Here is a 15,420-nt window from a genome sequence, read left to right on the forward strand (position 1 = left end):
TGCTGTGGGTGCTTGGGAAATGGGATGGCTCGTCAAAGTTGTCCTGAACTGGGGCAAGGAGGCCAGGCTTTTGTACTTCTCACCATCAACCAGCCTTTGGTTGTGAGCTTCCTCTGGATAGGTGACCTTGAATGAGAGGACTCAACTGAGAGTCGCCGAGAGCCCTGACAGTGGGAGAGGAGGATGCTTCCGTCCCCAAAGGTGGATCAGGGTGGTGCACCACAGCATCCACTACAGGCATGAAGTGAGCTGGATTTTGATGTTGGAAAAAATGGGTTGGATTTTTGAGGTTGGAAAGAAGGAAAAGGGACCATTATTTCTGGAGGAGCAAGATGTTTTGTTTAAGTGAGCAGAATACTGTAGCTCTAGTGAAGGGCATAAAGACAGGCAATCAAGAGGGATGTGAAATTAGAAGGGAGGAAAAGGACTTCTTGCTGAGAATCTCGAATGCTAATCATGCTTGTTATTTTGTTATTTTCTGAGCAAAATATATTATCAGCATATGATATATATTTGCATATATATTTTTATATACGTATGTAATTTTTTTTTACTGACACTAATGTGGGGGTGGAGGCTATGGGGACCACTTGTGATATTGGCAAATTTTAAATTTGATTTCAGATCATTTGTTACACTTGCTCTCAAATATGTTTTCATTTCCTAACTGCTTGGGAGTACTGAAATTGTGTATTTTTTGCTTCCTGGAGTTTGACTAATTTTATGAGATGATAAATCACTGGTCTTCAAATTTGGTGAAATCCTTCTGCAGAGAGACATTCAGGGTTCTGAAAGCCAAGACTTCAGAGAACGTGACCTCCATATTTTCATGAGTATGTCTCTCACAAAGCTGTATTTCATTATGAAGGATTTATGCTGATGGTCTTTTTATATTGAGTGGGAACACAGTTAGAATAGGGACATCCTATGTGATTTTTGGATAATGGGCAGGCATTCGTAAGACAATTATTACCCAAAGTGAAAGAACACAGTTATTTTCTACAGTCTGGGCATTTTGCATTTTGAAATGAGAATGTGAAAAAAGAGGTAGCAAGTGAATGGGATGATGAATGGATGAGTGGGACAGAACCAGAGCTGACAAATCAAGTACTATATCGTTTATTCTGTATCATATACCAGCCAAGATCAATAATAAGGAAATAATGTCACTTGCCTGATTTTCAATCTTTCCATTTGAGGACCTGGGATATTTACTTTAAATTTTTTGCTGAGTTTATTTTGGCAGTCATTAATTTCCAACAAAATGCTGCCTTTTGTTTAGAGAAAGGTAATATGAAGATTAAAAAGAATATAAGAGTGCAGCATTTTGGCAATTCAAAATTGGGTCACTGTTTAATAAGGCACATTGTCTTCTACAAAGTAACTTTTCAGGGGTAGTTAATTAGCAGATGACCCAGTGCAGATTTTACCCCCTGGTGTGTCTAAGAGTCTTGTGAGGCTGGGTGCTGGACCCCAACCCTAGGGCTCTCTATTTCAGGAGGTTTGATGGAGCACAGAAATAAGCATGTCAACATGTGTCCCAATTCCGAAGCAGGTGGTCTGCTGTCCACATCTAATGAGCACTACAACTGGCTAGACGTGCCTACAGGAAATTTAAATAAGAGACACTGGCCTGGTGTAAGTATTTAGGGCCAGGTGGGGACTGTGGCAAGCTGGAAAGCACGTGTTAAGGGGTTGACAGCATCTCAGTTTTAACCGATTGCTGTAATGTGGGAATGTGAGTCCAGCATGTCCTGGTAGCCTGATTTTTCAACAGATAGCAGGAAGATGGACTTTTATAAAAAGTCTCCCAATATTTAAGTATTGATATCTAATTTAAAAAATTAAGGACACTGTGTATGACATGAAACATGGGTGTGTTAGAGTCACTCTCTGGGTAGCCAGTTTGAAGCATCTGACCTAAAGAAGACGAGGAATAAAAAGTGCTGGGACTGTGCAGGGTGAGTCTTAATGCCATCCCCTAGAGCAGTTGTGTTTAAACAACTTGTTCTATGAACCTCTTCAGGGGCAAAATACAGAACTGCTATTTGTGACCAAAAAAAATCAAATATTTGGCATTTAAAGTGGGCAATATATATTTGATTATTTCCAAACCTCCAAGAGATTTCTTTGGAGGTTTTATTTTCAGATTTGAATAGACAACCCCTTGCCTTCAGTGTCCCTGGGGCCAGGGTGGGGGTGATTGAGTTGGGATGAGTTGAGATGGTGTTTGGGATGGGTTGAGGACTTGAGCCTAAAGTGAGAGATAGTTATCAGAAGCAGAGCCTTCCTGGGTTCCTGGGACAGTCCCTAACATCTGGAGCACCTTAACCATCCAAATGGGGAAATGAAAAGAGAGGAGCCAAGATAGTGACCCACACAGTTGGGATCCAAGAGACTTGGAGACCAAGGCAGGGTAGAGACAGAAGGAAGTTGGATATGATGTCTTGAGCAGGAGTTCAGCTGATCAAAGGGATTTAAAAAATATATATATATGTATGTATATATGTGTGTGTGTGTGTGTATAGGCTCTGTTTGGTGAAAGAATAGTTAAATGAGTCTTGAGCGATCAGAGTTCTCATCCAAATTATCCTTTCATCACTATTTGTCCATCACATTTATATATATATATATATATATATTCCCAGACCTAACCTCCTTCTTTGCTCTGATGTGCTGGCCACTGGATGTGCATTGCAGAAGGATGAACTCAACTGAAAGTCTCCTTGGGGGTGGAGCCTGTAGAGTGGAGACTGAGGGTGAATCTAAAATGATTATTGTCCCGCAGGCCTTCTGCACCTGGAGGCAGGCCAGTTTAGCTGCAGTGATGCGAAGGTGATGGGGAGTGAGGTAGGTAGAATATGTCAGTAGTTCCCATCAGTCACAGACTGGATAAAAATGCAGATCAGTCAGGATAAGCTAATAACCGTACAGGATCAAACAATCCTTGAATCTCAGGGACTTAACAGACTGTCATTTATCACTCAGACTATGTATCTGACACGGTTAGCAGGAGAGGGGTGGGGTGGGGGGTGTCTCTGCTCATTGTGATCACTCAGGGGCTCAGACTCATAGAAGCTGCATCTCCCTGAGCTTCTGCTACATCAGGGGAAGGGACAAGGCTGAGCGACTTACTGGTTCTTAAACTTTGCTGCAAAGTGATGAATGCCACTTTTGGTCATATTTCATTGGCTAAAGCAAGTCACACAGTCATGCCTAACTTCAAAAGAGGAAGAAAAGTGCACCTTCACCCCGTTTGTAGAGTGTAGAAATGGAGTATTTGTGAATAGTGCTACTAACTACTACCATCTCAAGATTCCAATTCAGTATGTCTTCCCCAAACCATCCTTACTAAGTTTGGAAACCACTGGCTTAACTGATCTCTGGAGGAACTTCCCAGCTGACGTTTGAGTCCTTTTCCTGACTGCTCAGCAAGAAGACATCATAAACACTGGACACAGAATTGTATTCAATAGATGCCCCATGAACTGCTTTTAGCTGGAACTCACTCTACTCTTCAAGAGAAAACCAAATGCACAGTAACCGTATTTTTTATTTCTGTCAACGACAACAAAATACTTCTGTAATTTCATATCCCATTGCTTTGAAGAGCACATATATTACAAATAAAGGAACTCCACAAACTTTAAAGATTAGTATTTATCAACACTTTTGTACACATACACAAATATTTTAATATAATTGTATCTGAAATGTTATTCATATACTTTTAGTACCATCATAACTATTAACTAAAAAAGTTCTTTTAAACTTGGTAAAAATCATATATTTTACAGTCTTCTATTTACATTTGAAATATGCTTCAATGTTAAAAAAACATTCACTTTGACCTTTAAAATATGTGTTCTAGGACTTGATATTGAACATACTATAATTGACAACAAACTTAGGGTTTGCTTTTGAGCTACACAGTCATTGGAATTTCATGGCAAATATTCAGCTTGGCTTGAGCAACACCACTCATAGAAAAATATCATAGGAAATGTGCAAATCCAAGGTGGGCAAAATTCTCAAGCTGGCGAGGTAAAAAAATATTAACACCATAAAAATTTCAAATAAATTAAATCTATCTTTCTTTTTCCCGAGATTAGCTACAAATTCAGAAAGTTCTCGGAAGGGCCTGTCTGATGCTGCAGACTGCCCCTGCCTCAGACTTCAGTACTAGACGACACGGAGACCGTCGGCAAGTCTGGGGTCGCTTTGCTAATTACTCGGGTGCACGTTCGCTCCACTCCGCGCTTTGACGGGTCGTCCCTGCACATAATCTTAAGACAGGACAAACCAAGCAAAACAATACAAAATGTTAATAGAGGGGTTAGTCCAACCACAAAATTAAAACCCAGACCATTGCTTTTTACCCTCCCATTGGGAATTTGCTAATTTTGAAAATACACTTTTCAAAGTGGGTCTGAAGAATTTTTTTCCAAGCCCATGTGTTAGCCATATTTTGAAACACTTAAGATAGCTTCACAATGCTCTTCAATTATGAGATGTAAAGTTATACATGTTTGAGTGAACTTTCTGAGTGTATCTGAGTAATTCTACATGATTTTATTCTATTCTAAGAGTTTATAGTTATATCATTTAATCTACCAAAAAAAAACCCTCATTTTTTTGAAACTTCATTTTTCTGAGGCCTTACTTTTTTAAACAAATATATGGAAATACAAGGAAAAATATATCCTGACCTAATTTTACTTTGGAAAATAATGTCAATATGCCTAAATACCATCCTATCAGATCCATTTATATAATGATATGCAAAAGCAATACAAGGACAGCAACTACATAATCCCCAGGCACCTCTAAACTGTATCTTTGTACAGAAGAAACTTTATGAATATTTAAAATTTCTAGTTACGAAGACTTTTCCACTAACTTTACACATTACCACACTGTGCTGTGAACTGCATCCAAGCATCTGACACTATCAATAAAATTCTCATTATCGATGTCATAAGTCTCCACATAACTAAGTTGGGTAATAATGTGCCCAAAGAGCATCAGAAACTATAAGACTGGTGTGTGCCTTCGGCCTTTGCATCTTGCTAGCTCAGCACCAGAGCAAAGCAGTCTGTTCTTTCTCTGAATGACATAACTGATACCAAATTCTACATCTGACACTATGCTGTCATCCTCACTAAATGTTGAGACGGACTCCAAATAACCATCTTATATTTATATTTCACCCAAATATGTTTATGCATTACTTTGGTCTTAATCAAAGGAGGATTTTATGCTTTTTTTTTTTTTTTTGGCTATTTATAAAATACTGTGACATCCTGCCTGTCACTTTGACAACTCACTGCTTCATCTCAACAGCTCCATTTTACACCCTTGCATCTATTTTATCCTATTCCATTTCTTTTCTTATCCTGAAGTTTCTTTCATTAAAGAGATGATTTCAGAATACGTTTTCAGCTAAGACTTTCCTGGATGCTCTTGGATTGAACTGCATAATTAATTCTTTGTGTCTATTTCTACTTTTAAAAGTTCAGTGGTAGAATTTATCTCTTCACTGTAATTATATATGCACCTGTTTCCAGAATGATTGCATGATTATATATAGGTGAGATATCATTAATGGATTTATGCTAAAATTTTACTACCCTTCCCTCTACTAGATTTCTTATACACTGATGACTTTGTCAAAATAAATCCAAATATTATGCTCAGATGCCTTTCCATTTTAAAAAAATGAGAAAACAAGGAAACAAAAATGTTTGTCATAAATTTGAGATGAGATAAATACCCAAGTTTTTAACACTCTGGACTTCGTAGACCCCTGTCTTTTGCCAGTTACTCCTGACATAGGGAAATTATTCATTACAACCAACTCAAAACACGTAAAAATTGTGATCCTGAAAACAGCTTGTTCTGTAATTTATAGTTTTGCTATTGGTAATTTGTAATAGTAAGTCATAATTATCAATTAAATAGTTACTTCTCTAGAATTTCCTTTACAGAGTTAGAAGTAAATATTTTGCTCTCATTTTAATCTAAGTTCGAGATATGGAAAGGGCATAAAATGGAAAATAGTTTTATGGAAACCTTCTTAGAAGACATGTATGTTGTGGTCACTGTACTTTATACAAAGACCTATATGACAAGTTTTCATTGATGCTCAGTATTAGGGGAAATTTTACCTTTCCTGTAGACAGATGTATGATATTCTAGCAAACAAGAATGGTATAATCCATCAGTTTCTTTTCTGTGTGTCAGATTCCAGGAAGCACTGAGCTCTGTAATCACCTGTTTCTTGTCTTTTGACTTTTTGTTTTAACAGCACTTTGGGGTGTAGTGTATCTTTGCTTTAGGTAAAAAGGAGTTCATATACATTTTAGAAGTTGGTGGAGCATGAATTTTGTCTAAAAGGCTAAGTTATTAACTTTAGCCTTCATTAGTCGGTTCTTTTTCATACTGACCCACCTCAGAATGGAAAGGAACTTCTAATAAAATGAAAGCTTAGAGAACACTAGCCACTCTGGTGGTCTCTGGGAAAAATCAACGGCTAGGAAGGAGGAGGTAAAAACAGAAGGCCACAAAGGACAGTGTAGACATAAGGAAAGAAAAACATACCACTTTTGCTTACAGTACTGAGGGAAATACTAGACACAGAGGAACAGAAGCTGTATAAACATGGACCGCGACAGAGCTGCCAGGAGAAAAAGAGAAAAGCGTTTGTGCAGAAAATTTCAAGGCCAGGCACGATTTACAGTTGGAGACAAGCGTTTCTCCACCAGCTTCCCCAACTTTCAGATCCATTGTTTGGTGTCTTGGCCTCACTCCCAGCTAGATGATTTCCCCACAGCATCAGGCTTCTCTCCTAAATGTTTCAGTCCCATCATTCATCAAAAACTCACTCCAAGATTTCCTTCACTAGGAATCCTATCCAGGGAGAATAAGTCTCTCAAACATAAGCAATCACAACCATTTGTTTTTAGCCACTATGGAGGCTAGGTACTCTGGGGCAGGGAGGAGATGGAAAAAAAAAAAAAAAAAAAAAAGGAAAAAAGAAACATATTTTGGGGAAATGCATTTAGAATAAAAGATCCATACAACACATTTCATGTTTTGGGAATTGTGTTATTAGTATTAGCTGTTTAAGGAAAAGAAGGAGAACTAATATTTAAGGAGTGGCTAACATGCATGAGGCAGTGTTAGGAGATCAGTTCAACTTCTCCCCCTCAATCGATTTGTCAAGAACACATCTAACCCTTGGTGGGGACCATGTGTGATGACACGTCCAGGTACAGTGTGAGGAGTGCTGGGAAGCAGGGCAAAAAAGCAGCACTTGGTCTCTAACACTTGATTCTCAGCATCCCAGAAAGCACTGCAATTACTGAAAGCCCACATTTTGTGAATAGCCCTGCAGAACACTCTGGATGCATGCTAGAAATCTTGGCTGACTTGATTGTGTGTGTGTGTGGTGGGGGAGGGTTGGGTTTTGTCCCAAGTCTGCACATCCTCAGGAGGCCCAGCCTCTGCAGAGACAGTCTCGACAGTCACAGGCCATGACCCCATCATGGTGTCCTTCCTGACCCCCAGTGCCAGAACTGTGGAACTCACTGATGGAAGGAAGTGCATTCTGCATCACAGTCTGCCCATCAGTGGCTCTGGCCGCACCAAGGAAAGCCTTACCTGCTCGTTCATGATGGCGGAGAGTTCGCTGAGCATGTCCTTATAATGGGACCGCAGTTCTTCCTGGTACTCCAGCTGATCCTCCTTGATGAGGCGCTCATTCACATCCAGGGCCTGCCCACACGCCTCTGCAAATTGCCTTCATGACAGCAATAGGCAAAGTAAAAACCGGCTATAGTAAGTGACAACTCCAAGTTGGGCTGCTGATACTCTCTATGACCTCAAAGAGGGTTGTTCAGGCAGTTTCCTGGGAAATTCATGACTCCCTGTCTGAAGGAGTTCAAGGAAGAACATTGCATCAAAGAAATGCTTACCTGAAGATTTCCTTCAAAAGCTTTACTTGGTTGTCAGGGTATTTCTTTGCATTGGTTTCTTCAAGAAAAGCTCGTGCGTAGGCCATTGGCCCGGCGTTAACCTATTGGGGAGAAGAGGGTTGGCTGAGGATGATCCCACATCTTCCATGGAACTTTCTCTGGGCTCCACAGCTGGAAAAAGTAGCAACTGCTTGCACCAAACGTATGGCACCCCACGTGCCTCACACAGCCTTGTAGCTCACTCATTTGTTGGCCTCTCTTATCTGCTGTCCACCACTTGATCAATAAGGTGCTAAAGAAGCATCTGACCTACATCCTTCACTGCTGTCCTTCCCAAACTTCAGCCACTTGCCCACCATGTCACGTTTTTGCCAGAACCACATACTGCTTGTACTGTTATTTTCTTAATATCTTGGAAAAACAGACTTACTTTTATTTACTTACATACATTTATCTAAATTTATTATGTGTGAAATCAAATGTTTGACATGCTAGTTATTTTCTTACCATTAAAATAAGCACGTAACTACAAATAACAGACATTTGGCAGTGGTGGAGGTATGTGTACCATCCTAGAAATCAGTTTTACTGTAGTCCACTGGGCTGTCTGGCTTAGATTCCTGCCCAGAGAGGCATTTATAAGATTTGCTAAAGGACTGCACAACGCCCAGTTCTCTTTATGCTCATACATGTGTGCTGGCTCACAATGGTGGAGTCTGCTTCACTTATTGCATATACCCATTCAGTGTGGCTGGGGGTGCTTGGAAGAAATAAGTAAAAGAGGAAGGAAGTTAATAGTGTCTTTCAGCAGTCTTCTGATGCCCGTGGCCACTGGGAATTGCCAGTGTGGTAGGATGCAGCAAACGCACAGGTTGTTTTCCTTTGTTCCTCCAGATGCTCCCTCCTCTCAGCTGTCCTTTATGGATTATAGCTACTGCTCCTTTGCCTTCTGACTTTTGTTGGGATCAACCAATGGAGGACACAAACAAAGGGGAGGGGCAGGCAAGAGGAGCGTGAGGTCAGCATCGGGATCAGCGTTATCAACTTTTCCTTTTGTTTCAGACTCCCATACAACTTGGCATGGCATGGTAACTGACCTGTATTTATTTAAAATTTTAATGCTTTGCTCGTCATGTAATTTTTACATCAATTTTGATTTTTTAAAAACTGCATTAAAATAGTCTTTATTTTGATTACCCAATATCTTGGTACTCCTCACTCACCCTACCATAGGTCCCAGCCCAGGTCGGGGTGGTTAGCCCGGGATTTCCTCCCTGTACCCCTCTAGCAAAGGCCACACCTGTCTGCCACCAGATGGCTCGCTCAGCTCCCCTCTTTGTCTTCCAACTCCCCCATCCCTCCCCTTGCATCTTCAGGTCTAGGGATGATAATAGCTGCTTAGTGTTGCTAACCCCTGCACCAGCCCGTTGGTTTTCTTAAACGCTGCTCCCACTTTTGCAAATAGTCTTGTTTATTATATTCTCCTCAATCATCTTTGTAAGTGTGCCATCTGCTTCCTTTCAGGACCCTGACAGATAGATAGCTCACATTTTATGTCTTAGGAAACATCTTTATAGATTTATTTTTGAACAATTTTATAAGGTTCTTAGTGACAGGATATACATAAAAGTGCCATGTTTACTCATTCATTCATTAGAATACAGGATAATTATCCAGGGAAGATGGGATGGGAGGGTTGAAAAAGAAGAAATTTTATTTCAGCTGAAGTTCAGAAAGGCATATATGAGTGTTTGACACCATCCACATGCATTTACAACCAAACAGATTTTGAAGACCCAGATAAAGACGTTGACTGTCATCACAAACAGAAATTGTTTCCTATACTCTTTGGGAAAAAAGAAACTCCAAGGGCGTTTTATGTCTAGTTTTATTGGCCATTTGCATCTCGGGTCTAGGCAATGCTCACCTTCACGCTGACGCTTCCCTGGAGTTTGAGTTGCAGTCTGATCATGTCCACTTCTTCCATTGTGCAAAGCTGATTAAGCTCAGAAACTTTCTTGGACATCTCGTCAATCGCCACTTCAATAGGATTCAGTTCTGTGCTCGACTGGCTGATGACCTGTATTCTCTTCTTCACATAGGGGAACAGGTGGCTTGCTGCACAAAAACAATGCAGGAGAATTTAGTGGTTGACGTTAGTGAGTCAACGATTCTCCTGAACATCCAGAGGATTCTGGGCCTTTTCATTGCACCTGCCACATTCTATCCTGCACATTATTTGTACATGTGAGTTATTTTCTCCCGTGTGCTGTGCTTTCTTACACTGCTCGGCTTTTGGCCTAGCTACTTGGGTCTGGCATGCTCTTCTATCCTTTGTCAGCTAATGGGTACTCATTCTCAGGGCCAACTCCAAAAAGAGCAGAGCTTCTTTGTCAACCCCTAATTCAAATATGATCTACACTGAGCCACAATAAAAATACTTAAAAATATACTGAATTTTGTTCTGCTTGTTTTTTAAATTATAGATGTTCTGGTTAAGTTTTCTGAAGGTGAATGTTTCTCACAGCTTGCATGCTACTGCTTTTCTATGTCTATTGCATCACCCATTGCAGCTCATCTCTCAAAGACAGCTTACACTTCTTTTCCTCCAAAATGCCTTCTTTTTCCTCAGTGGGCACTGAGAGGCCCTCTTCCCCTCCCCAGAGCTCCCATTCTATTTCTCATGATGTGTTCACTTGAAATTTTTGCTTGACTTGACTCTCCTACCAGACTCTAAACCCCTGGAGGGTGAGAATCATGTTTTATTTATTTGAATTGCCAGCATCTAGAACACCTAGCTGGCACTCATTAAATGTTTGATGAATTAGTGGAAGGACGACCAGCTGACAGATCTACACAGTACTGGGAAGGATGTGGGAGAGCATGGCCTGTATTCATTTTATAGATGAGGAACCTGAATCCCAGAGAGGATTAGAATCTTGCCCCGAAGCACACAATTATGGGAGCTGCTAACCCTGAGGTAACTGAGGGTCGATTCAGAGGCAGAGGGGAGAAGAGAGGAAAGTTCAGAGAGCCTTTCCCGAGACCCAGATCCTATAGTCCTTATGACAGCAAGATCTAAAGGCTAGGGGTGTGTCAATAAGTCTATTCAGTTTCCCCTCTGCTTGATCAGCCAACAGTCTCCCTCTTAGTCCAGAATAAAGAGAGGATGGAAATCTGCTCTTCCCGGCAAACATTTCCGAGCCCGCCATTTTGGGTCCTTCTCTGAAAGACTGAAATAGGTTTTGATTCCCAAGACCCCAGGCCCGCTAGAGGGACCTGCGCTGGGAACGAGCGCCCGGCAGGGCGGCCCCGCGGGCGGCACCTACTTGTCAGGACCGTCCGCCGCTTGCACTGCTCCTCCACTCCGCCATGCTTCTTGCCGGACAGCGTGAAGGGCGTCTCAAAGACAAAGCGGTTGATGTTGTGATGCATTTCAAAATCCGTCTTCCGGTCCTCCGCTTCCTTTTCCTCAAAGAATGGTGTGACGTAGGTCACCTGGATGTAGGCATATTTTGGGTCCAAATCCTTGGGGTTGACCTGTGTTAACATGTCATGGGCAAAGAGTGGGTGAGCCGTTAGGTGCTCCTGGGAAAAGGCAGGGAGGTCTCCCTTCCCTCAGGTGGTCTCCTGAGGCGGCTGCCCCTCTCTCCTTGGAGAGAATGAACAAATGTATCATTTCAGAGCCAGATGGGACTTCAGAATGAGTAACTGGCTGGCCTGTGGTCAAGCAGACAGATCCTGGCAGAGGTAGGGCTGGAGCCAGCTCTCCAAGTAGCTCCTTGCAACACAAGCTCCCTGCTACGGGGTATTATTGAATTTTTATTTGTTTTCTCTTCTGTAATGCATGTCCCATTAACTTGCCCCATCAACTGTCCCACGGCATATAATGTATAGGGAGGTTCTTTGTCTATTCAGTGTATTAATTGATTAGCCCATCACATGATTGCAAATATTCTTTACTAATTTTGCTCTGGTGATTAGCTTGGCAAATAGCAAGGAAGACAGGCTGGAGACCCAAGGAAAAGCCAGGGCACTGGACTTGCTTTCCCCAAGGTTGGAAGAGATGATACCTTGAAGAATTTTCAAGCTTCTTTTAGGTCTCTCCATCAATCTATCCATCTACTGCACAAACAATTCTAAATATTTGAGGGAGCTTATGAACTTATTTGTAATGCTACTAATTACATTTAAGGTGGGTATAATTGTTACCATTTTAAGGATGAAAAAAAAATGAGGGTTCAGAGTGGTCAGCTAATTTCCCCAGGAGCACCAGCTGATATGGTGGCAGATGGTGGAATGAAGACTCCAGTTCTTCTGTTACTAAAGTTAGCATTTTTTTCACCCACCAGGACCTCTGTATGCACTTTCTACTTAGGAATGCCACCACCACAGTGGTTCTAGCTGTCTCCCTTGATGTAAAAATGTGCCTATACCATTTAAGCTAAGGAGGAGAAAGAGGAACATATTCTCAACTTCTGCCCAGAACCAGGGATCTCATGACCAGATCCTTCTAAATACCAGCTTTGTAAAAGCGGGCAAAGCCAAAAAGGATCCTTTTATGGCCCAATAGAGCCCTATTAAATTGGGAGCCAACCAGCTTTTCTAGTTCCATCCCCCATTGCCTCTTCTATGCAAGCTGTATTCTGAGACTTGCCAATCTTTAAAAACATTTCCCCATTTCATTCCTGTCACAGCAGACGAAGGTCCTTCTCAGAATGCTCTTTGCTTCCAGCAAGTATCTCTTCATCCCTCAATCCTCAAAGATCACCTCCTCTGTGAACAGCTCAGTCAAGAATGAGCTGTTCAGGGAGCCCCTCCCTTGGGCTTCCCCAGTACTATGTGGTCCCCATCTCTTTAGTGATACTTCATTGTACTCTATTAGTTGTTTGCACATGTCAATTGTGAGCTCTGGAAGAAAGAACCTCCATTAATCACCAGTTCCTAGCTCTGTACCTGGAAAACAGTAGATGCTTAATAGCGATTGGCTAAGTGAATGAAAGAATATTCCAAGTAATCGAATCAGAGGATGTAAATGTTAGCTTTCTGAAGCCACAAAGAGGTTAACAGAATGTTCATGGGTTAATATGATGTAACTGGTCAGTCTGCTGCTATCATAGGGGACAGGTATGGTTTTAAATTCCAAGACCTCTGTAGTGGATTGAGTTGTGTACCCCAGTTTGGACATGTTCTTGGTCTTGGTTTACGTTCTGGCAGGTGTGAACCCATTGTAAATAAAGTCTCCTTAATATCTCAGTTGGTGGCCCAACTAAATCAGGTTGAGCATCATTCTGGATTACTGAAGCCCCATATAAGCAGAGTTAAAGTCAATCAGAGAGAAGTACAGGGAGCTGCCAGAAGATGGAGTCAAGGGAACCCAGAAGAGAAAGAGAAGATGCCATGTGCAAATCCAAGGACCAAGGATCCCCAGCAGCCAGCCCCAGAATGCCAGTCTTCTGGGAGAAAGCATCTCCTTGCTGATGTCTTAATTTAGGATTTCTCCCAGCCTCAGATCATGAGCCAATAAATTCCCATTGTCTAAGCCAGCACATGGTATGGTATTTGTTTTGGCAGCTAGGAAACTAAAACCACTTCCCTGACCCTGAGTAAGTACTTTCAACATACATTTTCCTCCAGTTCCAGTACTAGGCCCAATCACTTTAAGGCTATGATTGCTATTCAAATGACAATAACCTAGGAGAGAAGTAGAGAATTTAGTAAGTTCTTTCTGGGAACTGCATAAAAGTTACTCAAATAAACCCTTACTGTGTTTTTGACAAAAAGACAACCATCAGCTAGCACCAATCAATCAATAAGTAAGTACAAATACCCTAAATAGTTAAGGAAGTTTACTTTGCCTAGTCAGGCAGAAAGTTTTTAATATATATAGTTTAAAAATTAAAAATTTAGTCAATTCTAAGTGCTTGCAAGAATATTGATTTCCCTCTACCTTGTTGGAATCCTGGATTATCTTCACATTTTCTGCTCCAAATTTATCTGCGTAGAGCTTGAGCAGTCTTTGGGAAATCTCGGAGAGCCCTGTCAGCTTAGGCTCTTTATAAATATACTCTTTGCCTTCTTCTTCTTCAAAAAATCCCTGTGGAAGACAAGTAATGCACCACCAATTCTATTAGAGGACTCCAATTACAAATCACAAGCAAAACAAAAGTCATTTACTTAACAAAATATCCAGAATTTTTATGTTGTCCAAGCCACTGAGCAGCACTCTGTAAAATCCCAAGTCAGAGAAGAATCAAGCGAAGGACACAACATTTCATGTAAATATTCCCTACCCAGGCCAAACTGCCTCATGAAATATATTAAATAGAGACTATTTTCTCAGGCTGTAAAAATTGATGGTAAACCTGCTTGCATTTCTTTTGGAGGAAGACTGCCCTCAAGTGGTAGCCTGGAGTAGAACACAGGGAACGTAGTCTGCAGTAATTTTTGGCATTATTCAAAGAATACTATCATTTTGTTGTTGTTCACATAGTCGATTTTTAATTTATTTTTTATTAGAGAAGTGGATTTACAGAACAATCATGCATAAAATACAGGATTCCCATATACCACCATATTATTAACACCTTGCATTGGTATATTTGTTACAACTGATTAAAGCACATTTTTAGAATTGTACTATTAACTATAGTCCATGGTATAACTTAGGGTTCACTGTTTTTGCAGTGAATTTTCATGGATTTTTTTTTAAATTTTATTCTATCACTATATATACAACCTAGCATTTCTCCTTTTAACCACATTCAATATATATATATATTTTGGTACTGTTAATTACATTCATGTATTCTATCAGTGTTTGAAATTAGCATAGAAAACACCGTATGATATGTAAAGATATCTAAATGGATTGCCATGCATCTCACTCATCTTAGATGGAAAAACCACACACTGTTTCATGTCCTAACAGAAATTATATATAGTATACTCCTAAGTACTGCTATTTTAAAAATAACTTTACATCAATATGTTTTTAGTGACCTGGTGTAACTTGGATATATGTCATTTCATCATGCAATATACCTTATTAAAGTGATCTTTTGCACTTTTTGCAAAGATAGACCTTAAAGGATTAAAAATGAAAACCATGTCATTTTTATTCCATAGGAGTGAGTTTTTTAGCCTGTATTAAGGTACTTGGCTGGGCTGAAGCTGGGAGAAGGGCAGATTCCATTATTTGAGGATAACTAAGTGGCACAAACTTTACAGTTCCTTCTCTTGGAAGAGATATGGAAGCATTTTTCCCATGGAGTACAGGTTTTCTCAGAACACCAGGCTAAGTGGGGAACTAGGTTCTCAATCCATCTGTTTTTCTCTGATTGTAGAGTATACCTTCAAGGAAATGGGTTGTGAGATCCAGATGAAGCTACTGGAGGTGAAAAAGAAACTTAGCTGTATGGTTTTTTCCAATCATTTTTGAGTC

At 40.6% G+C, this 15,420-nt stretch overlaps 1 protein-coding gene across 11 annotated transcripts in view; it reads right to left on the reverse strand.

Annotated features, from left to right (window-relative positions):
* Positions 1–3,535: 3,535 nt before the first annotated feature.
* Positions 3,536–15,420, reverse strand: part of DOCK10 (dedicator of cytokinesis 10) — a 206,410-nt gene continuing 194,525 nt past the window's right edge. For 6 of the 11 annotated variants that reach the window (XM_037849753.1, XM_037849757.1, XM_037849756.1 and 3 more), the window contains 7 exons: positions 13,927–14,073; positions 11,306–11,516; positions 9,904–10,094; positions 7,977–8,077; positions 7,663–7,801; positions 6,601–6,676; positions 3,536–4,286 (listed from right to left, as the gene is read on the reverse strand). In XM_037849753.1, coding sequence (XP_037705681.1) covers positions 4,225–4,286; positions 6,601–6,676; positions 7,663–7,801; positions 7,977–8,077; positions 9,904–10,094; positions 11,306–11,516; positions 13,927–14,073 — 927 coding nt within the window. In that variant the 3' untranslated portion in view covers positions 3,536–4,224. The remainder of the gene's footprint in view (positions 4,287–6,600; positions 6,677–7,662; positions 7,802–7,976; positions 8,078–9,903; positions 10,095–11,305; positions 11,517–13,926; positions 14,074–15,420) is intronic. The other 5 variants (XM_037849750.1, XM_037849752.1, XM_037849755.1 and 2 more) reach the window with 2 other exon arrangements.

This window comes from Choloepus didactylus, chromosome 9 (genome assembly GCF_015220235.1).
Source record: "Choloepus didactylus isolate mChoDid1 chromosome 9, mChoDid1.pri, whole genome shotgun sequence".
NCBI lineage: Eukaryota > Metazoa > Chordata > Mammalia > Pilosa > Megalonychidae > Choloepus > Choloepus didactylus.